Below are 27,810 nucleotides of genomic sequence, written 5' to 3' on the forward strand. Positions count from 1 at the left end.
ACATTACAAAAGTTTTAGGTTCAAATGTACGTTTATTTAATTCCAAAGCAAGACATTGCAAATACTATGTTGTTTGTGTGTGACACAAATTCAAGCAGTACTTTGAAAACAATATGTTGTGTGTATGTGTGTGTGCATACATGAGTCTGGGATATACTTATTAAATTAGAATAGAATTGTTTTGGAACTCATGGGTGTTTGATCCTCTTAATGGACCTGTTGGTGTTATCATCTAAAAATCCATTGCATCATTTTTAAACTGGGTTAAAATTCACAAAGCTCTCCTTGTGTTCAGTTGGTAATTAAATGGCCTTTGTAATTATCCTACCAGTGTAGTTCACTCCTTGGCATACTGTGGATCCTTGTGAAATCCATCGCTCACTGCAGCTTCTGTGCATCCGTGTTATATAGGGCACATCTGCAACACTCCCATCATGCCGAGCTGCAAGAATGTGAATGCAACAAACACGACCTCGAGCACTCATGCTGGTGCAGTCGTAAGATTAGGATATCCATCCTCTCACATTCATCTGCACTCTTCTCTTCCCCAAAGGAATGTGCAGATATTACCTTGAACATTACAGGTGAGCTTTGCTTTACACAGATAACTGTGCAGAAATTTCCAAAGTTGCCAATTAACAGTGCACAACACTTCAGTTCCTTCTGGAAATATTTAGGATTAAGTGTAAGAACCCAAACACAAAATAATTATATCAAGTTGTCATGAGAAATCAAAACCGATAATTTCAGGATCATTTGACCCAGAGTGTTTTACTGACACATTAGTGAAAACAGAAGATGCATACACACACGCACCACACACATTATGCTAATGAGTTATTTAAGGAGTTAATTGCATAGATGTACTGTATGTAATAATGAAAGATTCATTCTGGCTTATGCAAGCATCTGTGTTGAGTTTTGAAAAAGCAAAACTGATTTATTGGATTATATAAACTGTGATAAACATTAAACATTTGGTACTATGCAAATAATCTGTAATTATATTACTAAATAGTTATGTTATCCAGTATTTTTTATTTTTTTTTGTTGACACTACTAAAATGTTGTGGGGGTTTTACTCCCACAGAATGCTACGTATAAATATATACATAAAATACTGATAATGCATGGATTGTATTTGTTTAGGACATGCTTCTCAGTTTTTGTCAAATTCCATATGAAAATGTACTTCTAAATGAACAAGACCTGTGTTTATAAAATGTCCTCGGTGTCCTCCACAGTGTTTCTGGGACAGCAGCGACAGCAGCACCGTCTGATCCAGTGCAATAGCCGCAATCTCCGTGAAGTTGGCCCGACTACGCCCCCTCTCTGGGATTCTCCTCTCGCTCCTTCCTCCCTGTCTTCACTCAGGACATGCATAGAAATCTCCATCCTTCCACTGACACTTTCCATCTGTTCAATCGTCACTCTTTGAGCTCCTCCAAACTGCTCTCCATCTCCTTCCAGCATCAGCGTTTGCACGGCTCTGTCCGTAACCCGTCTGAATCTGTCCACTCTTACTGCTGCATCACTAATGAGGCGCTCCATAATCTCCAAGTGCTGACTACTTGTTCCTGTTTCTTCGCTCTTCAGTCGATTGATCTCAATCAGCATACACTCCCTTAACAGAAGTATTTCCTTTTCCTTTTCTATGAGCTTGAGTCTGTCAGTTTCTCTCTCATGCTGGAGGGCTTCATTATATCTTTCCATTTCAGCTTTCCGTAGCTCCAACTCGATTTTTTCTCTTTGCATTCCGAGTCTTTCCAGTTCCTTCCTCTTTAGGTCTTGTAATCTGTTCTTAAGTTCATCTTTCATGTCCTGTATTCTCCTTTTCATTGCATCTATCTCTTCATACTGTGGTAGAGCATCTCTTTCCTGGTCTTCAGTTTGTGTCTCTTGAGTTCTCTTCTGCTTAACATCCTCTGTATGTTCTTGAATGGATTTTGTAGTCGCTATTACTTCTTGGTCTTCTTGTTCACTCTGAATATTAGTTTCCTGTTGAGTCTTCACAGTCCTTGCCTGTCTTTGTATGTCAGTCTCAATTTTTTGCAGTTCTCTACTTTTGCATTCATAGCTTCGTGTGAGATGCTCAATCTCCTCAGTATGTCTCAGTAGCTCAGCTTGAACCTTTTCCAGGCTGTTCCTCCTCCTCTCGAGACTCTCCATGATCACTGACTTTTCTTCTTCAGCGGTTTTACATTCATCCCTCAATTTATGCAGGTGATCCTTTGCCTTCTCCATCTCAAGAAGGCCAGTTTGAATGATCTTCATTTTGTTCTCCATTTCGTCATGTTGCCTCTGTAGTTCAGCTCTCATGATGTTTAGCTCATCTCGTTCTAGGGTCGCGCCATCCATTAGCTGAAGAACTTCTCTTTGGGCGTCAGTTTTGGAGGTTTTTGCATCTGTTTCTCCATCTGTTTTGGCCCAATAAATCTCAGTCAGTTCCAGACTGCTGTCTCTGTCTGTCTTTTTCTCCTCTTTAGTGTCTTGTACTTGTTCCAGTGCTTTTTTGTATGTGACTTTCTCAGCATCCCTGTCACTTCTAATGGAAGTATCATATGTTTTTCCCTTGATTTTTAGTGTCTCCTGCTCATTTTGCTTTTGTTGAAGTAACTCATTTTCAATGTTTTCCTTCTCTTCTTTCAGTGACGCTATGGTCTTTTCCAGTTGTCCCAACTTTCTCATGAATGTTTCTGTGATGCTCTCTATTTCCTTATTTTTCTTATCAAGGTTGTTTGATAAATCCTCCTTGTCTTGTGTAAGTCGTAGCAGTTTTTCTTCATTTCTTGACTTCTCCTTCATGACTTCCTTCATATTTCTCTCAAAGTCTTCCCTCTGCCTTTGGATGTCAGCTTTTGCTTGTTCCAGTTCATGTCTCTCTTTTTTCATCATTGTCTTCATTCTCTCCAAATCTTCAATTTCTTTGTTTAAAGAGTCCATTATTTCTCGCACTTCAGATGCATGCTTGTCTTTTGACTTTGTCACAGTGGGTTGTTTTTTCTTTGTTGCCGTTGTTTCGTCTTCTAATTCCTTTTGTCTGCTATCATCTGTTTTCTTAAAGTCATCCAAACATGTTTGTGTTTCAGCATCGACTGAGGTGGTCTTCATTTGATATATCTCAAGTTCATCTGTTTTTTGTTTCTGTACTTCTACTTCCTCTCTTAGGACATCAGCATCCCTCTTTGAATGATCTTTTGTTTTCATCTCTTCTGGTAAGCGATGCATTTCTGCTTCCTGTCTCTTTATTTGAATCTCCATGTTTACCATCTCTAATTCAGATAATTGTCTGTTTATTTGCTCTTGCAGTTCCTCCATTGTTCTCGTCTTTTCATCTAAAACGCCTTCCATGTCCTCTTTTTCTTTCTGTATCATGTCTTTATCTTGTTGCAGCAAAGTTCTCTCATGTTGTACACTTTGTTTGCTGACTTCAGCCTCTTTCTTCAGTCTGTTTAAATCAGCTCTCTCCTTTTCGATACGATATTTTTCACTCTCAGTTATCTTTTTGCTGTTTTCAATCTCCTTTTTGTCCCTTTGAATATCATTATTAAGCTTTTCAAGCTCTTCTTGTTTTGTCTGCATATTTTTATTGAGGATATGTCTGTGTTCATCAATTTCAGACTTCTCTTTCTCAAGCACATCTCTCTCTCGTTTGATGACCGTCATGATGTCTTCTAATTCCTGCTGCTGTTGATCTAATGTGAGCTTTTTCTTTTCAATCTGATTTTTTTCCACGTCAATTGTGTTCCTCAGTTCTTCTAGTTCATCTATCTGTTTCTGGAGATCAGCCTGCAATTCAGCATCTGTCTTTTCTTCTTCAGTGTCCTCCCTGACCATTTGTAAAGCAGCTTGGATCTGTTTTTCACTCTCCACTGCTGTTTTTACATCTTTCTTCTTTATTTTGGTCTCGGCTCGCTGATCAATATCTGTCAGTAAATCTGCTCTTTTCTGCTTTAAATTTTCCATCTCTTTTTCAAACTGATCTCTGTTTTCTGCCATTTCTTGCTTGGGATTTTCAATCTCAAAATTTAAGTTTTGCAGTTCATCTTTCTTACTCTGGATTTCTTTCTTCAAAGCATCAGTCTTCTCTCTTTCCTTTCCAAGAGGTTCCTTTCCCCTCTTTGTATCTGCTGTGATTTTCTCAAGCTCATCGGTCTGTTGCTCTGCATCAACTTTGATTTGATCAAAAACATTCTTCTGATCTTCAAATGTTTTGATGTTTTCTTGTAGTTGTTGTCTCTCTTGTTCCAGATGAGTTTTCATGCTCTCCAAATCATTTCTCATTTTTCTGTTTTCATTCATCAAGTCATCAACCTCCTGCTGCTGTTGATTCATAACATTGCGCCTCTTTTCCAGCTGCATTTTCTCAGCCATCACAATGTTTCTTAGGTTATCTACATCTTTTCTTTGCATGTCAAGTTCTCTTTCTTTGTTTTCCAGATCCTGTTCTTTAAGTCGTATTTCATTCTGTGTGCTTTCCACTGTGTCTCTTAGCTGTGTTATATCAGTAATCTTCTGCTCCAAGGCCAGCCTCTCTTTGTGCAGTTCTTGCATTGTCAAGTCATTCTTTTCTTTTTGCTTTTCAAGATCTTCTCTTAGAGTCTCATTCTCTGCTTTGCTCTTTTCTAAGTTCTCTTTTTGTGTCTGAAGTAGCAGTAGATCTGATTGCAGAAGCTTTGTCTGCCTTTCGATTTCGGCACGCATAGTACTGAGCTCTTCTTCTTTTCTTCTCATGCCTTCCAGTCTCTTTGGAATGTTCTCTTGGTCTTTACTGATTTGAGAGGTGATTTGGTCTGTTTTCCTGATTTCCTCATTAAGCTTTTCAGACTTTCTTTGTAAATCTGCCTTGATCTCCTCCAGCGAGTCTTTTTCTTTTTGAATATTTCGTTTGTCCATGTTCATTTGCACAATGTTGCTGTCCAGTTGAGATCTTTTATTTTCAGTTTCGTTCATCAACTGCTCCAGCATTTTCTTTTCCTCTTCAATGATCTTCTTCTCCAACTGTAACTCGGTTTTTAATTGATCCATTTCATGTTTTTCTGTTAACAGTCTGTTCAGCATGTCTTTCTTCTCTTCCTCAGATTTATTTCTAAGTTGCTCTAGGTCTTCCAACTCACTCTTGATGGTTTTCAGAATGTTTTCCATCTCTTGTTTTTCTTGTTTTACTTCGGCTTTCTCTTTGTCAAGTTCACTTTTCTCTCTTTCTAAGATGTTCCTTAGCTCTTCTACTTTGGTTTTCTGTTTCTGTATATCTGCTTCCCAGAGAGTTACTTTCTCTCTCTTATTTTCCATTTCAGTGGTTTTCTTTTCTAGCTCAGCATTCATTTTCTCCAAAGCCTTTCTTTCTCTTTGCATGATTTCAATCTCCTCTTGCTGTTGTCTGATTATTTTCTCTAGCTCTTTATGTTTAGTCTGTATTTCTGCATTCGTCTGTTCAATTTGATTCCTTTCTTTTGCCAACCTCACCTTGTCATTTTCTATGTCCTCTAACTGTCTTTGTATCTCAACTTCAGCATGCTTCTCTTTTCTTTTGTTTTCTTCTGCTAGTTTATCCATATATTCTCTTTCTTTTTGTTGTTGAATAACTAAAGCATTTAGATTTTCCCTCTCTTTTTGTAAGTCCTGCATACTTTTCTCTAGAGCATTTGTCTTGTCATGAATCTCAGTCCTTGCATCTTCTAATATTTGTTTTTGAAACTTGATCTCTTCTTTTTGGTCATTTAATTGGCTTTGCATCTTTTCAGTATGTTCCATCTCTCTATTAATTCTCTCTTTGGTGGTTTCAACATCCTCTTTCGCTTTCAGTAATTGATCATTCAGATGTGCTATTCTTTTTCTCTCAGTTTTTAAGATTTGCATGTCCTCGTCATCTTGTCTGGACCTTTCAGTGGCTACCTGTGTCTCAACCCACTTTATTTCTGCAGCTTTCCCAATGTCTTCCAGTTGTTGTTTTTGTTTGTTTATTTCACACCTCTCTTGTTCTAGCTCACTCTTCTCCATTGTCACTTTGTTCATTATTTCTTCTAGGTCTTTTGTCTGCTTTTGAATTTCGTCTTTCATGTGCAGCAGCTCGTCTCTTCTCATTCTTAAATCTTCATTTTCCCTTTTAATTTGTTCACGTTCTTTAGCCATCTCATCCTTAAATTTCTCCAGATTTTTCTTCTCTGCCTCTCTATCCTCTGTTTTGAACTTCTGTAGATTTTCTAATTCCTTAAGCTTAATATTCAGTTCACTCACCATATCCTGTAATCTAGTTTCTGCTTCTCTCTTTTCTTTTTCTAGAAACTGACAAGTGCTTTTCAGTTCTGATTTTTCCCTGTTCAAATTGTCATTCATCTGTTCCAGGTCATTCTTCTGTCTCTTGGTTTCATTGAGGATTGCTTCAATCTGCATAATTTCATTTTGTAAGTTCTTATCACTGTCTGTGTCCCTTATTTCTGCAGCAATTTGCTGCATTTCAACTTTCTTCTTTTCCAGCTCGCCCTTCTCTCTTTTTATAATGTCCATCAGGTTTTCAATTTCTCTCTGCTCATTCTGGAGGTCAGCTTTCATCCTTTCTATTTCTTCTTTCTCTTCTTTCAACGTGTGCATAACACTGTGTGTTTCATCATATTGCACTTCTGCATTGGTTTTCTGTGGTTCTTCTTTCTGCAAATCTGTTTTTATTTGCTCCAGTTCATGTTTTTCTCTCTCACATTCCTTTCGTATCTTCTGAATTTCTTCTTTTTCATTGTCAATTTCAGTCTTCATTTTTTCAGATTCTGCTCTCCTTTGATGAAGCTCTTTTTGTCTCAGTTCTTCAATGTGCTCCATTTCTTCTTGCTTTGTTTTAATTTCCTCCTCAATCTGTTTAATCTTGTTTATCCATTTATTTGCCTCAGTAATAATCATTTTAAACTCTGCCTGTTCTTTGACAAGTTGAGCTGCCATTTCTTCTACCCTTTCCTTTTCTTTCAGTACATCATCCAAAAGTCTCTCTATGTCCTCTGCTCTCCTTAACCTTGATTCCAGCTTGTCTCTTTCTGTCTCTATGTTTTGTTGCATAAGCCTAAACTCCTCTTTTTGTGTCTCCAGATCGACTCTCATTCTATTCAGTTCATTTCTTTCTGAGTTCAGCATTGCCTGACGCATCTCCATTTCCATTTGCTCCTTCTGCAGCCCAGTGAGTATTTTTTCAACTTCACCCCTCTCCTTCCGTAATGCCTCCTTTTGGTTCTGTATTTCCTCCAGGTGTCTTTTTATAGACTCCTCTCTCTCTGGAAGTATGTCAGTTAACTCATGTTCCTCCATTTCTTTGGTGTCCACCATCTCTTGTCTCTTTCTTTTTATCTCTGTATTTATGAAGTCCAACTCCTCTTGTCTCTGGTTCATCTCAACAGAGATGGTTTCCATTTCTCTCTTCTTTTCTTGAAGTTGAACTTCCATGTTTTCTATAATCTCCTGCTTGCTCTTGATCTCCATTAGAATTTTTTCCATGTCCATCTTAATTTTATCTCGAGTCATTTCCAGCTCAGATCTTTCATTTTCCATATTCTGTCTGCATAACTCCATCTCTTCATATTGTTTTTCAAGAGCGGCTTTATATTTCTCCAGATTCTTCTTCTCTCTGTCAGTGTGTTGTCTCATTGTCTCAGTCTCTTTCTGGTCTCTCTGTAAAACAAGTCTTGTCTTTTCTAGTTCCCTCTTCTCAGTCATCAACGTTTCAGTAAGGCCATCGGCTTCATCTTTATTGAACTCCAACTTTACTGCCATGGATGGATCAGGTATATCTTTATATTCTGTTGTCAGTGCATTGTCTTCTTGGCTTGAGTCCATTTCAGTTTCTTCACTTCTCATTTTGAGCTCTGTGTCCTCATGATCTCTCATTCTCTCTAATTCATCTTCCGTCCCTTTTGTTATGAAAGTTGTATATTCCTTATGAATGCCTGTGTGTTCCTCAACAATTTGTTCCTGAGGGGCTGAAATGTCACCAACAGGTATGTCTTCTAGTTTAGATGTTTGTGTAGCAGAACTAACCAAAATTAATTGCAGCCTCTGTGTTGGTTGTTTTCTCTTCATCTCGTCCAGTGCCTCTCTCTGATGTTCAAGGATTTTTTTGTTTCTTTCAAGTGCTTCCCTTTCCCTTTGAATCTCAGACAAGAGTCTGTTGACTTCATCTATCTGTATCTGTTTTCCTTGAGAGGCCATTTCTTCTCTCTTCTGTTGAAGAAGCTGTCCAGATTGACGTTCTTCTTTTAATGTTTCAGACAAATCTTTCTCTTTTTCTAACTGGTGTGTCTGCTCTTTCATGATCTTGGTTTCATCACTCTGGCTCTTGATTTCAGCCTTGGACTGTTCCAGATCTTGCCTCTCATATTGCACTATTTGCAATTCCAGTTTGATTTGCTCCTCTTGAGCATTGAGTTTGGCTTTTGTGTGCTCCATTTCCTTCTTTAGATGGTCTATCATATCCTTGCTCCTATCAGTTTCTTTTTGTTCTATCAGTATCTTGGCCATCAGTTGATCAAGTTCCTCTCTCTCCATCTTTGTTTTTACTCTCATCTCTTCTTCCATTTGTTGTCTGTATTTTTCAAAATCATTCCTCATGTTCTCCAGATCTCTCCTCTCCTCATTCACAGCTCTTATACTCTTCTCCAGTCTTTGCTGCTGTTGATTAATTTCAGCCTCTTCAGTCTGTAAGTCATTTTTGATTTCTTCAATTTCGTCTCTTTGTTTTTGTAATGTCTTCTGGAGAACATCCAGCTCATTCCACTTCTTCGTCGTGTCGTCTTTTTCTTTCTCTAATTCATTTCTCTGTCTCAGGATTTCACCAGCCTTGTGCTCAAGAAGCTTCTTCTCTTCATCCATTGATCTTTTACTCATCTCTTCTTTTTCTTTTTGTTCTGTCATGTGTGTCTCCAGGTCATCAGCATGTCTTTGCAAATCTTCTCTTTCCTTTTCAATGTTATTTCTATCTTTTTGCAGAAGATCTTTGTCTGTCTCAAACTTTTGATTTTGTTGTGATATATCAAACATGATTTTCTCTAGTTCACCCCTTCTGCTGTTTGTTTCTTCTATGACACTTTCATATTCCTTGTTAGCCTGTTTAAGTTTTTCTTCCATTTCTGTTTTTTCGTCTTTCATTCTGGTCTCCTCCAGAACATTCCTCATAGACTCAGTCTTTGACCGCTCATATTCATCAATTCTCTGTTGTAATTCTGTCCATTCATGATTTATTTCTTCTCTTTGTTTTTCTAGAAGGTCTCTGCAGTTCTTCAGCTCTTGTTTTTGTTTATTAATGTCTGTGTTCATCCTTTCCAGATCTTCTTTTCGTCTATTTGTTTCTTCAGTGACACTCTCAATTTCTTCATTTTCCTTTTGTAGATGCGCTTCCTTTTCTTTCAGTGTTTCTCTCTCCTTATTAATTTCCTCTTCCATGTATCTTATTTGTTCACTTTCTTTTTGCAGTTCAGTCTTTATTTGAGCCAGAAAATCTTTTTCATCATTGATCTTTTGTCTCTCAAGTTCTAATTCTTCTTCATGAAGTTTAATATAATTTATCTGTTCTTCCTCCTCATCCAATAATTTCTGTACAATTTCTTTGCTTTTCTCAATATTAGATTTTTCTAGATCAGTCTGTTTTATTTTGTTGTCTAGCTCTGATCTCTCTTCTTCTATTTGCTTTCTTTGTAACATTATTTCAGACCTCATCTTCTCCAGGTAATTTCTTTCCTGTTCAATGATCTTTCTGGCATCATTCATTTTCTTCTGCTCATGATCTATTTTAGTTTTCTCTCTTTCCAGTTCACTCTTCATCTGATCAAGTTCTTCTTTCGCTTGTTCTTTCTTAATTTGTTCTTGCAGTGTGTTCAACTCTTGCATTTTTAGGCTTATGTCTTTATGTTCCTGCTCAGCTTTAGATTTCAGCTCCAGAAGCTTGACTTTGTTATCTTCTAGACCTTTTCTTTCTTCTTGTATTTCCTTTTGTTCTGTTAGATATTCTTCCTTCTGTTTACTCACTTGAGCATCAAATTCATCAATTTTCAGTTGTAACTGTGTCCATTTATGGTTTAATTCTTCTCTTTCTTGTTCTAGAAGGTCTCTGCAATTCTTCAGCTCTTGTTTTTGTTCAGTTATGTCTGTATTCATTTCCAGATCCTCCTTCTGTCTCTTTGTTTCTTCAGTGACACTCTCAATTTCTTCCTTTTTCTTTTGTAGATGAGCTTCCATTTCCTTCAGTGTTTCTCTCTCTTTCTTTAATTCCTCCTCCATGTATTTGATTTGTTTGCTTTCTTTTTGCAGCTCTGTCTTACTTTGAGCTAGAATAAAATTTTCATCATTGATCTTTTGTCTTTCAAGGTCAAGTTCTTCTCTCTGGAGTTTAGTATAATTTCTCTGCTCTTCTACTTCATCCATTAATTTCTGAACTATTTCTTTGTTCTTTCCAATTTCGTCCTTTTCTAGATCAATGTCTTGTATTTTCTGGACAAGTGCTGATCTCTCTAATTTGATTGCGTCTCTCATGTCTTCCATTTGCTTTCTTTCTGTCATTATGTCAGACCTTATCTTTTGCAGGTCTTTTCTTTCCTGTTCAAACATCTTCCTGTCGTTTTCCATTTCAGTTTTCTCTCGTTCCAATTCCCTCTTTAACTGATCAAGTTCTTCTCTCTCTATCTTTGCTTTTACTCTCATTTCTTCATCTTTCTCTTTTTCTTTCATAATATGTTCTTGCAGTGTGTTCAACTCTTGTATTTTTAGGCTTATGTCTTGATGCTCCTGCTCAGCTTTAGTCTGCAGCTCCAGGATCTTGACTTTGGTCTGTTCTAGACATTTTCTTTCTTCTTCCATCTCTTTCATTAAATCCTTTTCCTTCTGTTGTCTGACTTGAGTATCAAATTCATCAATTCTCTGCTGTAACGGTATCCATTTATTGTTTATTTCATCTTTCTCTTGCTCTAGACGCTCTCTGTATTTACTCAACTCTTGTTCTTGTTCATTTATGTTTGTGCTCATCTTTTCCAGATCCTCTTTCTGTCTCTTTGTTTCTTCAGTGACACTCTCAATGTCTTCCTTTTCCTTTTGTAGATGCGCTTCCTTTTCTTTCAGTGTTTCTCTCTCCTTATTAATTTCCTCTTCCATGTATCTTATTCGTTCACTTTCTTTTTGCAGTTCAGTCTTTATTTGAGCCAGAAAATCTTTTTCATCATTGATCTTTTGTCTCTCAAGTTCTAATTCTTCTTCATGAAGTTTAATATAATTTATCTGTTCTTCCTCCTCATCCAATAATTTCTGTACACCTTCAGTGTTTCTCTCTCCTTCTTTATTTCCTCCTGTATGTATTTGATTTGTTCATTTTCTTTTTGCAGCTCTGTCTTACTTTGAGCTAGAAGATATTTTTCATCAATGATCTTTTGTCTTTCAAGGTCAAGATCTTCTTTCTGGAGTTTAATATAATTTATCTGCTCTTCTACTTTATCCATTGATTTCTGAACTACTGCTTCGTTCCTTTCAATTTCATCCTTTTCTAGATCAATCTTTTGCATTTTCTGTTCAAGTGCCGATCTCTCAAGTTTGATTGCTTCTCTCATGTCTTCCATTTGCTCTTTCTCTGTCATCATGTCAGACCTCATCTTATGCAGTTCTTTTCTTTCCTGTTCAGTCATCTTCCTGTTATCATCCATTTTCTTCTGCTCATGATCTATTTCAGTTTTCTCTCTTTCCAGTTCACTCTTTATGTGATCAAGTTTTTCCTTCTCCATGTTTGATTTAACTCTCATTTCTTCTTCTTTCTCTTTTTCTTTCGTAATCTGTTCCTGTTCAGCTTTAGTCTTCAGCTCCAGGATCTTAGCTTTGGTTTCTTCTAGACTTTTTCTTTCTTCTTCCATCTTTTTCTGTTCCTTCATATAATCTTCCTCCTGTTTACTGACTTGAGCATCAAATTCATCAATTCTCAGTTGTAACTGTGTCCATTTTTGGTTTAATTCTTCTCTTTCTTTTTCTAGAAGGTCTCTGCAGTTCTTCAGCTCTTGTTTTTGTTTATTTATGTCTGTGTTCATTTTTTCCAGATCTTCTTTTCGTCTGTTTGTTTCTTCAATGACACTCTTAATTTCTTCTTTGTCTTTTTGTAGATGAGCTTCCATTTCCTTTAGTGTTTCTCTCTCCTTCTTTAATTCATCTTCTGTATTTCCAATTTGTTCGCTTTTTCTTTGCAGTTCAGTCTTAGTTTGAGCGAGAAAATCTTTTTCATCACTGATCTTTTGCCTTTCAAGTTTGGTTTCCTCTTCTCGAAGTTTTAGATAATTTCTCTGTTCCTCTACCTCATCCATTAGTTTCTGAACTATATATTTCTCCTTTTCAACTTCATCCTTTTCTAAATCAGTCTCTTGCATTTTCTGGACCTTTAACGCTCTCTCTGATTTGATTTCCTTCTCAAGATCTTTCTCCATTTGCACTTTTTGCGTCATTATTTCAATCTTTGTCTTCTCCAAGTCTTTTCTTTCCTGTTCAATCACCTTCCTGTCATCTTCCACCTTCTGCTGCTTATGATCTAACTCAGTTCTTAACATTTCAAGCAAATATTTCTCTGTTGTAATAATGTTTTCACATTCAGTTTTTTGTTTCAGGTTTTCTGTCTGAAGCTTTTCCAGTTCTTCTTTCTTTTTCAAAATGCCCTCTATTTCCTTTTCTGTGTCTTCCCTTTGTCTCAAGATTTCATTGCTGTTTTGCTGAAGAGTTTGTTTTTCTGCTTCTAATGCTGCCCATTCTTTCTCCATTTCTTCTCTGATATGGTCAAATACATCTTTCTCACTTTGGAGTTGGGCCTTCATTTTAGCAATCATCTGTTTGTCTGTCTGTATCTGTAATTTAACCTTCTTACTGCTCACATCCATCTCTTCCCTCTCGTCATTCATTCTCTTCTTTTCCAGGTGAAGTTCCTCTTTTAGTGTATTCATGATGTCTTTATTCTTACTGAGTTCTTGTTTCTCTCTTTCTGTATCACTCTTTAATTGCTCAAATTCTTTTCTCTCTTCATTTAGTTTTTCTTTTTCAACTTGCATTTCTTCTTCTTGTGCAATAAGTTTAGCTTTCATGATGTCCATGTCCTCTGTTAGTTTGTTTGTCCTGTTCTTGCTCATTTCAATTTCTTGTCTTTCTCTCATTAATTCATCAGTTTTGGTATTCATTTCCTTTTCCATTTGGTGTCTTTCAGCCTGAAGTTCCTTTTGCATCCTATGAAGTTCATTTCTCTCGTATCTCATCTCTTTCAGATTCTCATCCAGTGTGTGTTGTTGTTGAATTATCTCAGCAGCTCTCATCTCAAGTGTGGCTGTTTCATTCAAAACCTTATTTCTGATTTCTTGTAGTTGCTCTTTTTCTTCAATAATCTGTGCTTGCAGCGTGTTTAACTCTTGTATTTTTAGGTTTACATCATGATGTTCCTGCTCAGCTTTAGTCTTTATCTCCAGGATCTCTTGTAGACCTTTACTTTCTTCTTCTATTTCCCTTTGTTCTGTTAGATATTCTTCCTTCTGTTTGTTGACTTGAGCATCAAATTCATCAATTCTCAGTTGTAACTCTGTCCATTTATGTTTTATTTCTTCTCTTTCGTGTTCTAGAAGGTCTCTGCTGTTCTTCAACTCTTGTTTTTGTTCATCCAGATCCTCTTTCTGTCTGTTTGTTTCTTCAGTGACACTCTCAATTTCTTCCTTTTCCTTTTGTAGATGAGCTTCCATTTCCTTCAGTGTTTCTCTCTCCTTTATTTCCTCCTCCATGTATTTGATTTGTTCTCTTTCTTTTTGCAGCTCTGTCTTACTTTGAGCTAGAAGATATTTTTCATCAGTGATTTTTTGTCTTTCAAGGTCAAGTTCTTCTTTCTGGAGTTTAATATAATTTCTCTGCTCTTCTACTTTATCCATTAATTTCTGAACTATTTCTTTGTTCTTTCCAATTTCATCCTTTTCTAGATCAATCTCTTGCATTTTCTGGTCAAGTACTGATCTTTCTAGTTTGATAGTCTCTGTCAAGTGTTTTTCCATTTGTTCTCTTTGTGTCAATATTTCAGACTTAATCTTCTCCAGGTTGTTTCTTTCCTGTTCAATCACCTTTCTGTCGTTATTCATTTTCTTCTGCTCATGATCAATTTCAGATTTCTCTCTTTCCAGTTCACTCCTTATCTGGTCAAGTTCCTCTTTTTCCATCTTTGCTTTTATTCTAATTTCTTTTTCTTTACTAATCTGTGCTTTCAGCGAGTCTAGTTCTTCTTTTTGGAGTGTAATATAATTTCTCTGTTCGTCCATCTGGTCCAATAGTTTCTGAACTTTTTCTTTGTACTTTTTATTCTTTTCTAGCTCAATCTCTTGTGTTTTCTGGACAAGTGCTGATCTCTCTAATTTGATTGCTTCTCTCATGTCTTCCATTTTTTCTCTTTGTGTCATTGTTTCAGACCGCATCTTCTCCAGGTCTTCTCTTTCCTGTTCAATCATCTTCCTGTCATTTTCCATTTCAGTTTTCTCTCGTTCCAATTCCCTCTTTATCTGATGAAGTTCTTCTCTTTCCATCTTTGCTTTTACTCTCATTTCTTCTTCTTCTTCTTTCTCTTTTTCTTTCATAATATGTTCTTGCAGTGTGTTCAACTCTTGTATTTTTAGGCTTATGTCTTGTTGTTCCTGCTCAGCTTTAGTCTTCAGCTCCAGAATCTTGACTTTGGTCTGTTCTAGACTTTTTCTTTCTCCTTCCATCTCCTCCTGTTTCATTACATCCTTTTCCTTCTGGTGTCTGACTTGAGTATCAAATTCATTAATTCTCTGCTGTAACTGTATCCATTTATTGTTTATTTCATCTTTCTCTTGCTCTAGAAGCTCTCTGTATTTACTCAACTCTTGTTTTTGTTCATTTATGTTTGTGCTCATCTTTTCCAGATCCTTTTTCTGTATCTTTGGCTCTTCAGTGACACTCTCAAGTTCTTCATTTTCCTTTTGTAGGTGCGCTTCCATTTCCTTCAGTGTTTCTCTCTCCTTCTTTATTTCCTCCTCCATGTATTTGATTTGTTCACTTTCTTTTTGCAGCTCTGTCTTACTTTGAGCTAGAAGATATTTTTCATCAGTGATCTTTTGTCTTTCAAGGTCAATTTCTTCTTTCTGGAGTTTAATATAATTTCTCTGCTCTCCTACATTATCCATTGATTTCTGAACTATTTCTTTATTGCTTTCAATTTCATCCTTTTCTAGATGAATCTTTTGCATTTTCTGTTCAAGTGCTGATCTCTCAAGTTTGATTGCTTCTCTCATGTCTTCCATTTGCTCTCTCTCTGTCATCATATCAGACCTCATCTTATGCAGTTCTTTTCTTTCCCGTTCAATCATATTGCTGTCATCATCCATTTTCTTCTGCTCATGATCTATTTCAGTTTTCTCTCTTTCCGGTTCACTCTTTATGTGATCAAGTTTTTCCTTCTCCATGTTTGCTTTAACTCTCATTTCTTCTTCCTCTTCTTTCTCTTTTTCTTTCATAATCTGATCCTGTTCAGCTTTAGTCTTCAGCTCCAGGATCTTAGCTTTGGTTTCTTCTAGACTTTCTCTTTCTTCTTCCATCTTTTTTTGTTCCATCATATAATCTTCCTTCTGTGTACTGACTTGAGCATCAAATTCATCAATTCTCAGTTGTAACTGTGTCCATTTTTGGTTTATTTCTTCTCTTTCTTGTTCTAGAAGGTCTCTGCAGTTCTTCAACTCTTGTTTTTGTTCATCCAGATCCTCTTTCTTTCTCTTTGTTTCTTCAGTGACACTTTCAATTTCTTCCTTTTCCTTTTGTAGATGAGCTTCCATTTCCTTCAGTGTTTCTCTCTCTTTCTTTAATTCCTCCTCCATGTATTTGATTTGTTTGCTTTCTTTTTGCAGCTCTGTCTTACTTTGAGCTAGAAGATATTTTTCATCAGTGATCTTTTGTCTTTCAAGGTCAAGTTCTTCTTTCTGGAGTTTAATATAATTGCTCTGCTCTTCTACTTTATCCATTAATTTCTTAACTATTTCTTTGTTCTTTTCAGTTTCATCCTTTTCTAGATCAATCTTTTGCATTTTCTGGTCAAGTGCTGATCTTTCTAGTTTGATAGTCTCTGTCAAGTGTTTTTCCATTTGTTCTCTTTGTGTCACTATTTCAGACTTCATCTTCTCCAGGTTGTTTCTTTCCTGTTCAATCACCTTTCTGTCGTTATTCATTTTCTTCTGCTCGTGATCAATTTCAGATTTCTCTCTTTCCAGATCACTCCTTATCTGGTCAAGTTCCTCTCTTTCCATCTTTGCTTTTATTCTAATTTCTTTTTCTTTACTAATCTGTGCTTTCAGCGAGTCTAGTTCTTCTTTTTGGAGTGTAATATAATTTCTCTGTTCGTCCATCTGGTCCAATAGTTTCTGAACTTTTTCTTTGTACTTTTTATTCTTTTCTAGCTCAATCTCTTGTGTTTTCTGGACAAGTGCTGATCTCTCTAATTTGATTGCTTCTCTCATATCTTCCATTTGTTCTCTTTGTGTCATTGTTTCAGACCGCATCTTCTCCAGGTCTTCTCTTTCCTGTTCAATCATCTTCCTGTCATTGTCCATTTCAGTTTTCTCTCTTTCCAATTCCCTCTTTATCTGATCAAGTTCTTCTCTCTCCATCTTTACTTTTACTCTCATTTCTTCTTCTTTCTCCTTTTCTTTCATAATATGTTCTTGCAGTGTGTTCAACTCTTGTATTTTTAGGCTTATGTCTTGTTGTTCCTGCTCAGCTTTAGTCTTCAGCTCCAGGATCTTGACTTTGATCTGTTCTAGACTTTTTGTTTCTTCTTCCATCTCCTCCTGTTTCATTAAATCCTTTTCCTTCTGTTGTCTGACTTGAGTATGAAATTCATCAATTCTTTGCTGTAACTTTATCCATTTATTGTTTGTTTCATCTTTCTCTTGCTCTAGAAGCTCTCTGTATTTTCTCAGCTCTAGTTTTTGTTCATTTATGTTTGCGCTCATCATTTCCAGGTCTTCTTTTCGTCTATTCGTTTCTTCAGTGACACTCTCAAGTTCTTCCTTTTCCTTTTGTAGAAGAGCTTCCATTTCTTTCAGTGTTTCTCTCTCCTTCTTTATTTCATCTTCCATGCATCTGATTTGTTCACTCTCTTTTTGCAGTTTAGTCTTTATATGAGCCTGACAATCTTTTTCATCATTGATCTTTTGTCTCTCAAGTTCAAGTTTTTCTTCATGGAGTTTAATATAATTTCTCTGTTCTTCTACCTCATCCAGTATCTTCTGTACAATTTCTTTGCTCTTCTCAATGTCACATTTTTCTAGATCAGTCTGTTTTATTTTGTTGTCAAGTTCTGATCTCTCTTCTTCTATTTGCTTTCTTTGTAACATTATTTCAGACCTCATCTTCTCCAGGTCATTTCTTCCTTGTTCAATCATATTTCTGTCATCATCTATTTTCTTCTGCTCATGATCTATTTCAGTTTTCAGTCTTTCCAGATCACTCTTCATCTGATCAAGTTCCTCTCTCTCCATCTTTAGTTTTACTCTTATCTCTTCGTCCCTTTGTTGTCTATATTCTTCAGATTCATTCCTCATGTTCTCCAGATCTCTCCTCTCCTCGTTCACAGCACTTATACTCTCCTCCAGTCTTTGCTGCTGTTGATTAATTTCAGCCTTTTCAGTCTCTAACTCATATTTGATTTCTTCCATTTCGTCTCTTTGTTTTTGTATTGTCTTCTGGAGAACATCCAGCTCATTCCACTTCTTCATCATGTCCTTTTTTTCTTTCTCTATTTCATCTCTCTGTCTCAGAATTTCGCTAGCCTTTTCCTCAAGAAGCTTTTTCTCTTCATCCATTGATCTTTTACTCATCTCTTCTTTTTCTTTTTGTTCTGTCATGTGCGTCTCCAGGTCATCAGCTTGTCTTTGCAAATCTTCCTTTTCCTTTTCAATGTTATTTCTCTCTTTTTTCAGATGGTCTTTCTCAGTCTTAATCAGTTGATTTTGCTCTTCTATGTCATCAATAGTCTTTTCTAGTTCAGTCTTCTTCCTCATATTTTCTTCCATGGTATTGGCACATTGATCCATCATTTGTTTAAGGTGGGCCTCCCTTATCTCCATATTTTCTTGCTCCCTTTTGATCTCTTCTAAGATGCTTTTCAGATTTTCAGCATCATTCTGCACCTCAGATTTTGTCTGGTCAACCAGTTTTCTTTCCTCTTGGAGTTTTTCTGCTTCAGTTCGGATCACTTCTTGTTGTTCCACCAGCTTGACTTTCGTGATTTCCAGATCTTTCATTAACTTGTTAGTTGTGTTCCTGTTTTCACCAATGTCTTGTTTTTCTCTTTGTATGTCATCTCTCAATTGTGAAAGTTCTTTTTCCTGGTTTGCAATAGTCGTCATGTCCTCTTGCATTCTTTGTCTCTGAGCTTCTAGTTCAATTCTCAACTTATCCATTTCCCTTCTTTCTTCCGTTATCTCTCTTACACTTTGATCCAGGTTTTGCTGCTGCTCAGTAATATATTTATTTCTCTGCTCCAGCTCAGTCTTCTGAATCATCACTCTTTGTCTCATTGATTCTATTTCATCATTTACCCTATTTATGTCAGCTTTCTCTTTTTCAGTTTGCTCTCTCTCAGTAAGAAGCTTTATCTTAATTTTTTCCAGTTTTTCTCTTTCTTTCTCTAGCTCTTCTAACTGGACTTGAACCTTATCTTTCTGATGTTTAGTCCAGATCTGCAGATCATCTTTTTTCTGCTTCATTTCTATATTTTTGTTGTCTATTTCATGCCTTATCTTCTTAAGCAACTCATAGTCCTTATTAATTTCTTGTTTTTGCAGTTCTATATCAACCTGCATCTCTTCAAGGGCATGTTGTCTCTTACTGGTTTCCTCAGGAACATTATCTAAATATTCCTGTTCAATGTGAAGCTGAGCAGCGATCCCATCTAATTCTATGTTTCTCTTCTCTACGTCCCTTTCCTTCCTCTGTATGTTTAGCTCTTTTTCATCAAGAGCATTCTGCTTGTCTTGCATGCGTTGCTTTTGTAGTTCAATTGACTGAATCTGATGGTGTATTTCACCTTGCATTTGTTCAACCTTGTCTCTTTCTTTGTTGGTCATGTATTTTATGTTTTCCATTTCTTCTTTGGCTTTCTGAAGCATTTGCTTCTCTTCATTCATTTTTATGATGTTAAGCTCCAACATCTGTTTCTGCTGTTCAGTTTCAAATCTCTGTTTTTCCAGATTTTCTCTCTCTTTTTTGTTTTCCTCACTGGTTTGATCATTCTGCTGCTGCTGGTTGAGTACCTCGACCTGCCGTTCCTCAATGTTTAATTTTTCCAAAATAAGTTTCTTTTTCAAAATGTCATTTTCATTTTGCTTGTTCTGTATCTCTGCTCTTAAAGCTTCTAGTTTGTTTCTTAAAGTCATCAAGTTATTTATCTCTTCCTCTGTTTCTTGTTTTTCACGAAGAAGTTCTTCCTTCATCTCCTCAAGGGCCAGTCTGTCCTTTTGTATCTGCTCAATCTGGTCCATCATTTGTTTTTCCAAGTCTTTCTTTTCTTTGTCAATTTCTGTCTTTTCCTTTTCAAGCATCACTTTTGTTTTCTCAATTTCTTGCTTTCGTCTCTCCATCTCCTTTATCGTCTTATCAAGGTCCCTCATTTTCATTTCAGTCTCTTCAGACAAACATTTAATTTCTTCTCTGTCTTTATCTAGTTGGATTTTAATTTCTCTTTCTTTCTCCTTTAGGTTGGTGTCTATTATTATCATTTTATCTGTCTGTATCTTTATCTCAGCTTTTGTCTTTTCAAGATTAAATTTATCGTCTTGAAGTCGTTGATTATCCTTTTCGATTTCTACTTTTGTTCTCTCCAGGTCAACCCTCATTTGCAGTAATTCTTCCATTTCTTTATCAATCTTTTCTTTCTTACTTTTAATGTCATCTCTAATTATTTGCAACTCACTGTGAAGTTTGTTAGTTTCTTCCCTCTGTCTCTCTAATTGTCTAATTTCTTCCTCCACTCTTTGCTTTTCACCCTCAATTTCCAGCCAGCATTTCTCTTGATCCTTTCTTTCCTTCTTGATAACATTTTGGATCTCTTTGGATTCTGCTCTTATCTGTTCTAGTGCATTCTTCTCATCTTGTACATTCAGTTTCTCATGTCTTAGATTTTGTAATTGCTTCTCCAGATCATTTTTCATGTTTTCAAGTTTGGCCTTCTCTTGATCCATCAACGTTCTGCTGATTTCAAGCCACTCTTTTTCTTTCTGTACTTCTTCAGTCAGCTTTCTGTATTCATTGCGTTCTCTTGTAATTGTTTCACCCATTTCCATTAATTGCTGTTTCTCCTCTTGAATTTCGGCCTCCTTTCTTTCCAGATTACTTTGAATCTCCTTCTTGATTTTATACATTTCATTTTGAATCTGTTTCAGCTGCTGCTGCTCTTCCATTAAAGTTTTTACTTTGTTTTCAAGCTCACTTTCCTTTCTTTGCAGTTCTTCTCGAAGTGTATCCAGTTTCTGTTTTTCTGAATATACATTTTTCTTCTCTTTGTCAACATCATCTCTTTCCTTCAGAATGTCCACCTTCATTTGCTCTAGAGCCTCTTTGTGATTTTGAATCTCTTGTTTCGCCATCTCATCTTGTTCTTTCTGTTGTAAGGCTTTTCTTTCCAGGTCCTCTGTTTCTCTCACTAACGCTTCCCTCTTAAGCTGCAGATGTGTCATTTCCCTTTCATAAACATCCCTGCCATTTTTCAGTCGTATCTTATCATCTTGAAGTTCTGCACTGATTATATTGAGATCTTCCTTCTTGGTCTCTATTTCTGTGATGATATTCTCTATATCTTCTCGTTGTGTGTGAAGTTTTAGACTGAAGTCTGTTAATCTGTCTCTCTCATTGTTTGCTTCCTGAATGAGTCTGTCAGTGATCTCTGACTTTTTCTGAAGCTCAGCATTCTTTTGTTCAATCAAATGTCTCTCTGTGCTGACCATTTGCTTCATTTCTTCCACTTGCTCTTTTTCTTTGTTTAGTTCACTCTTCATTTCCTGTAGTTTCTCCTCCATTTTTGCAGCAATGTGGAGCTTTTCATCAAGTTTAGCCCTCTCTTTTTCTAGTTCATTCTTCATCTTTTCTAGGTTTTTCAGCTCCACATCATAAGCCTTCATGGCAGCACTCACTTCATGCCTCTGTTGATTGATTTCAGCTTGTTCATCTTCTAACCGATCCTTCTCCATAATCAAAGCATGTTTTGAAGATTCGACGTCAATTCTCTGTCGCTGTAGTTCACTTCTAGAGAGCTCCAGCTCTTGCTTCTCTTGCCTTAAATTGTCCATTTCTTTTTCTATATCTTTTTGCTTCCTCAGTATTTCCATATTGATCTTTTCAAGTGTATCTTTCTTTTTCTCTATTTCTTCAACAATCCAACTTTTCTCTTCCAACTCATGTTTCTGCTTCTCCAGTATCTGCTCTCCTCTCTTTACTTCAGAAGTAATGCCTTCCAGTTCAGCCCTTTTCTTTTCATGCAGGGTTTTCATTTCTTCCATGGTTTGCCATAGGTTTTGTATATCTCTGTTGAGTTGTTCCAGATCACTCTTGTTTCTCAAGAGTTCCTCAGTGACATTTTGCAGTTCTTCCTTGTTCTTTCTTGTGTCCTTAAACTCTTCCATTATTTCTTTAGTTATTTCTACCTTAACCAGCTCTCTTTTGGTCTCCACATCCTCCTTTTCTCTGTTTATCTCATCCTTCCGCTGCTCCAGTTCTTCTCTTTCTTTCTGCAGCATTTCTTTCATGCTCTCTTCCTCCTGTTGCTTTTCTGCAAGCTCTGCTCTCATCTTCTCCAATTCATTCTTGTCTCTTCTGGTGGTTTCTATCTCTTTTCTAAGGCTTCCAAGATTTTCCCGTATTTGTCCAATATCTTGAATGAGCCTCTGGATCTCAGACTTGAAGTTTTCCTTTTCATCTCTCACCACCTTACTTTCCTCCATCCTGCTCTCCATGTCAACTTTTAGATTTCTCACCATTTCCCTGATTTTCACAACCTTTAAAATTAGTCTTTGGATGTCAGCATTGGTACTTTCCTCATCTTCTAGATTCACAGTTTTCTCCACCAATAGCTCAAAATCCTCTCTTGCACTTTGAACATCATTCCTGAGTATTTCCAGCTCCTGCCGCTCTCTGTTGATCTCCTCTCTCGCCTTTGCTATCTCAGTCTTCATTTTCTCCACCTCATCCCTCTTTCGTATCACTTGTTTCATCTTCTGGTCCAGATCTTTCTTTTCTAGGACTATTTCAGACCTTAAGACTTCCAGTTCTCCCTTCTCATGTGTCATTTTCTGAATCCTTGTTTCTATGACTTCTCTCTGGCTCTGTATATCCATCAGCTCCACCTCTCTCGTGTCCTTTTCATGCTGTAATATCTCAGACCTCATGTTTTCTAGCTCATCCATCTGATGTTTTAAGTCTGCTTTAGTTTTCTGAAGTTCTACCTGCTGTTGATCCAGCTCAGCCTTCAACTCTGTCAGTTTGTCTATTTGTCTGTTAATTTCATCTGTCTGACTCTTACTCTCTTCTTGCTGGTCGTCCATGCTTAATGATTCCATTTTCTCCCTTAATTCCTCTGAATCTCTCCTCATTACTTTCTTTTTTCTGGAAGGTTTAACTGTTTGTACTGTGCTTTCTCTAGTTGTTTCTTCTAGAAGGTTTTTGAGAATTTCGTATTGTTTCTTCATGTCAACATTTTCTTTCTTCAGCAGTTCATTTTCGTCATGAAGTTTTTGTTTGTCCAATGCCATTTCTTGTTTTTGTCTCTCCAAATCAGTTCTATTTTGCTCAAGATCACTTCGCTCTTTGCTCAACAAGTCTTTGGTACTCTCAATTTGCTGCTTCTTTTTTTGTATCTCCTTGTTCTGTTGCTCATAGGTTTCCTTCATGCCCTGTTTCATGGCTTCGACTTCCTGTCTCATGTTCTCCAGTTCAAATCTTTCATTTCTAGCAGCCTTGACTTCATCTTTCATTCTTCTGAGAACCTCTCTGACATGCTCAATTTCCTGGATCAGCCTCTGCATGTAAGCACTCATTTTTTGCCTTTCCTCTGAATCCGCCTGAACATTAACATCTCTCTGCATGCTTCTTTCCAGGTCATGTTTTGTTCTCCAGGCCATTTCCCTAGTCTTTTCAGCCTCTTGAATAAGCCTCTGTATCTTGGTGTTTATTTGTTCTTTCTCTTCCAGATCTCCACCTCTTTCTTCCGTATGAGATTGTAGTTCTTCTCCCGCTCGTTGTTTCTCAGCTTTCATTCGATCCATGTCATCACGCTCTATACTTAACATGACTCTGTCCATTTCAAGTTTCTCATTTGCACTTTCAATATCAGCTCTCATTTTATCCAGCTCATCTCTCTTTCTCGCTGCCTGTCTCATCTTGTTATCAAGATCTTTCCTCTTGCTATCAGTTTCATCCTGAAGAAGCTTCAATTCTTTCATCTCACGTTTAGTCTTTTTCATCTTGTCCTCTAATTCCTCTTTCTGTCTGAGTATTTCTGCTCTCATACCAATAAGTTCCTCTACTTCTGATTGTCTTTTAGTCTCAAACTCTTCTTTTTGGATTAGAATATTTGATTTGATCTCCTCATATTTCTCCATTTCTTGTTTAGCCTCTCTCAACATTTTGTCATTTGCTTTTCTTTCTTTTGCTAACTCGGCATTCATTCGCTCTAGTTGAACTCTTTCATCTTGAATATCCTGTTTTTGAACTTTTAACTCCTCTAATTCTTTATGCAGATTTGATTTATTTTGTTCCATATCATCTATGTCTCGTTTCAGTTGCGTTCTGCTTTTCTCAGTCAATTCCTTTTCATCCAAAAGCTCTTTCCTCAGCTGTTCCACATTTTCAGTGTCCTTCTTTAGTGTCTCCATCAGCTGACACTGCTCTAACAGTTCACCTCTTTCTCTCTCTATGTCATGTTTTTGCTTTAAGATCTCCACTCTCATCTGATCAAGACTCTCTCTCTCTTTCTGCAGGTTTGCATGAGTGATGTCACTCTCCTCGGATTGTCTTTTGAAATGTTCCTTGGTTTTTTCCAGATCCATATTTTCCTTTATAACAATCGCTTTGTCTACAGCAATGGCTAGTTTTTGTCTTTCTATCTCAGCTTGTATTTCATCCAGGGTGTCATTTTTCATTTTGATCTCCTTAGCAAATTGTTGCCTCTCTTTTTCTAACTCTTGTGCAGCCCTCTGCCTTTCTTTCTGAACTTCTAGCTTCAACTTTTTAATATCCTCTCTATTCTTTTCTAGCTCGTCTTGCTCATTTTTAAAAGCTTGTTTCTCATTTTGGAGGTTTTCCAAGTCTCTAGCCAACTCAGCTCTCTTTTGTTCCAGATTCTCAAAATCAGCCTTTTCTTTTATTTTGTTTTTCATGTCATCCATTTCTTTTTGTTTATTTTGAAGTTCTGTTCTCATTTGTTCTAGTTCATTCTCTTTGTGTTGTATTTTTTCCTTCTTATCTTCAATTTGAGCTATTTGTCTCAAGTTATTTGTACTCTTTTGCTTCAGAATGTCTTTATCTCTCTGCAAGTCAGTTTTTTGTCTATCTAGTTCTTCCATGGCTTGGTTTATCTCTGCCTTGGTTTTCTCCAGCTCAGATCTTTCTTCTTGAAGCAAGTCTTTGGCGGACTGAATTTCCTTTCTTTGCTTCTCTGTCTCATCCATGAGCTCTTCCGCCTGTTGGTAGTCCGCTGGAATACCACTGACGTCTAATTGCTTTTTAAATTTGGCTGCCATCTCTTCTGCCCTCCGTCTTTCATTGTTTGTCTTCTCAGATAGTTTCTCCAAGTCTTCAGCTTGTCTTTGAAGGTCGGTTTTCATCCTCTCTAGTTCCTCCTTCTCATTTTCAAATGTGTGTTTCTCAACTTTTAGATTCTTTAATTCTTTCTCCATATCCACTTTTTGCCTCTCCATAAGATCCACATTTTTGGTCAACAGCTCTCTGTCTTTTTCAACCTGATCCTTTTCCGCCAGTAATTTTAGTCTCAGTTGTTCACATGTCTCCTTTTCTTCCTCTAGACTGACTATCTCTCTCTCTATATTTCTCTTCTGTGCCATCATTTCCACTCTTTCTCTTTCTACGTTGGTCATTTCTGTCTTTGTGAATTCCATTAGATCATCAACCTCTCGCTGTAATAGATCAATGTCAGTTTGTCTCTGGTCCAGTTGACTCATTTCCATCATGATTGTGTTTTTCAGTTCATCCATTTCATGTTGTTGTTGTAAAATGTGTTCCTGAAGCTTTGCAAGTTCACTTTCTCTGCGAGAAAGACTTTCATTCGCTTTTTGAATAGTCTCCACTTGTTTTGAGATTTTCACCCTCGTTTCTTCAAGAGCGTCTCTCTCTGTCCGCATCTCTTTTATTGTCTTCTCATTCTTTTCTTGCTGTTCTGCAAGAAGTTTGTTGGCTTTAGCAATTTCTGTTTTGATTTTCTCTAAATCAGTCTTCTCCATTTCAAACTCAGTTGCTGGCTTTTGTTGATTAAATTTTTGAACATTAATCTTCTCGTTAAGGCTTTCGAGATTACTTCTCTCTTCCTGAAGTTGAGCTGACATTTCTTCTAGCTTCTGTCTTTCATTTTGCATGTCATGCTTTTCCATTTCAATGTGTTCGGCTTCACTTTGCAGTTCAGCTCTCATCTGTTCCAGTTTGTCCTTTTCATCTTCAATAAACTTCTTCTCTAACATCATCTCCTGTTTATGAGGTAAATCCTCAGCTTCAGGTAAGTCTGACTTTTGGCTCTCAACATCTGTTTCTAATGCATCTTTTAAGTCCATTTCCAGCATCTGCTCCATCAAGACACTTTTTCCATCTGGATCTGACATTTCTTTGTCTGTTAAAGATTTGACTACATCCACGTCACTCTGTTGAAGAACTATTTCAGCCTCTGATTTCTCAAGCAGACTCTCTTCTGTTATGCCAAACCTCAGGTGATCAATATTTCCTTGTTTTCTTTCGATGTCTGCCCGCATTCTTTCAAGTTCTTCCTTTTCTATTCGTAACTCTTGCTTTTCATCTTCAAGTGCCATTTTTTCTCTAGTTATTTTCTCACTCATCTGTTCAAGCATGTTTCTCTCTTGTTGTATCTCTGCCAGTGTGATCTCAATGTTTGTTTTTTGTTCAGAAAGCTGTTTTTCAAGCTCTTCCTTGGTTTGAGACATCTCAGCTTTGGTTTTCTCTAAGTCAGACCGTTCCCTTCTAATCAAGCCTTTGCCTCTCTCAATTGCTTCTTGTTCCCTTTGTATTTCAGTATAGGTTTCATCAAGAATATCTCCCTTCTTTTTAATTTCCTCAATGAGATCATTGATTTCTTTCCTCTCTTTCTGGAGTTGAGCTGTCATTTCCTCCCGTTTTTGTCTTTCATGTTGTGTTTCTAGTCTGATCTTCTCAATCTCTTGTATTTCTCGTTGCAGGTCAGTTTTGATCTGTTTTATCATTTCCTTCTCATTCTCCAAAGCTTCTCTCTCAAGTTTCAGACTCTCTGAATCTCTGTCTACATTAACTAGTTTTTGTTGCAGATTTTCCATGTCTCTCTTCAGCAGTTGTCTACCATTTTCCGACATTTCCTTTTCAGTCAATATCTCCTTCATCTGAAGCTCAACATCTTCATACTTTTTTCTCAGCTCAGTCATCATGTCCTGTTTTTCCCTGATCATTGCAGCTCTTTCACTTTCAATGTTGTTCTTTTCCTTTTCCACTTCACTTTGTTGTTTATGAATCTCTGCTTGTAGTATCTCTAGTTCATCTTCTCTGAGTTTCATTTTCTCTTTCTCATTTTCAATGTCATCAGTTTGTTTGGAGATGTTCAGTCTCATTTGCTCAAGGTTGTTTTTCTCTCTTTGAAGATCTGCAATTAAAGACTCATTTGCAACTTTCATTTCATCAAGGATTTTATTATTTTTCTTTGTATCTTCATTAAGATGAACAATATCTTCTCTCTCTTTCTGAAGTTCTTCAGCCATCTTTTCCAAACTCTGTCTCTCATTTTGTGTTTCTTCTTTGAGCTTTCGGATATCATCAGCTTCTCTTTGCAGCTCAATCTTCATCTGTTCTAACTTGTTCTTCTCATCTTCAATCACTTGTTTCTGAAGTGTCATCATCTTTAGGTCTTCATTCAGATCTTTTCTGCTTTGGTCAACATCATCTCTTTCTTTCTTCAGTTGCTGTTTCTGTTCTTCCATCTCTTGTTTATCTTTATCTAGGTGTTTTCTTTCATTCCTCATTTTTTCCATAATGTCACTCACTTCTGTCTGTTGTTTGTCTAACTCGGATTGTCTCAGATCAAGCTGACTTCTGTCTTTTATTATAATGTTTCTGTCATTGTCTTGTTCTTGTTTCTGATTATAAATTTCAGTTTTCAGTTGTTCAATTTCATGTTGTTTTTGTCTCATTTGTTCCTCTTGATCTTTATTAATATCATGTATTTGTCTTGTGATGGTCTCATTCATCTCCTTTAGGGAGGCTCTCTCTTTCTGTATCTCTGCCAGTATGATTCCTTGCTTTTCTCTTTCTTTTTCAAGATCCTCCTTGGCTTTAGCAAGTTCACTTTTGATTTTCTCAAGATCATGTTTTTCCTTCTCAAGCATGTCTCTATCAGATTGAATGGCTTTAGTTTTCACTTCAATTTCTGTGTTCATTTCATCCAAGACCATGTCTTTTCTTGTTGTCTCCTCAATAAGATTGTTGATTTCTTCTCTCTCTTTCTGGAGTTGAGCTGTTATTTCCTCCAGTTTTTGTCTTTCATGTTGTGTTTCTAGTCTGATCTTCTCAGTCTCTTGTGTTTCTCGT

The 27,810-nt window shown here is 36.7% G+C and overlaps 1 protein-coding gene across 1 annotated transcript; it reads right to left on the reverse strand.

Moving 5' to 3' along the window:
- Positions 1–27,806, reverse strand: LOC107670110 (extracellular matrix-binding protein ebh-like; the record flags this gene model as incomplete). Its single annotated transcript, XM_016462606.1, has 2 exons — positions 1–11,118; positions 11,316–27,806. Coding segments are annotated over 2 exons (26,394 nt in total), but the record flags the coding sequence as incomplete, so codon positions are not given.
- Positions 27,807–27,810: the final 4 nt, after the last annotated feature.

Source organism: Sinocyclocheilus anshuiensis, unplaced genomic scaffold, assembly GCF_001515605.1.
Source record: "Sinocyclocheilus anshuiensis isolate Anshui unplaced genomic scaffold, SAMN03320099.WGS_v1.1 scaffold253, whole genome shotgun sequence".
Lineage (NCBI taxonomy): Eukaryota > Metazoa > Chordata > Actinopteri > Cypriniformes > Cyprinidae > Sinocyclocheilus > Sinocyclocheilus anshuiensis.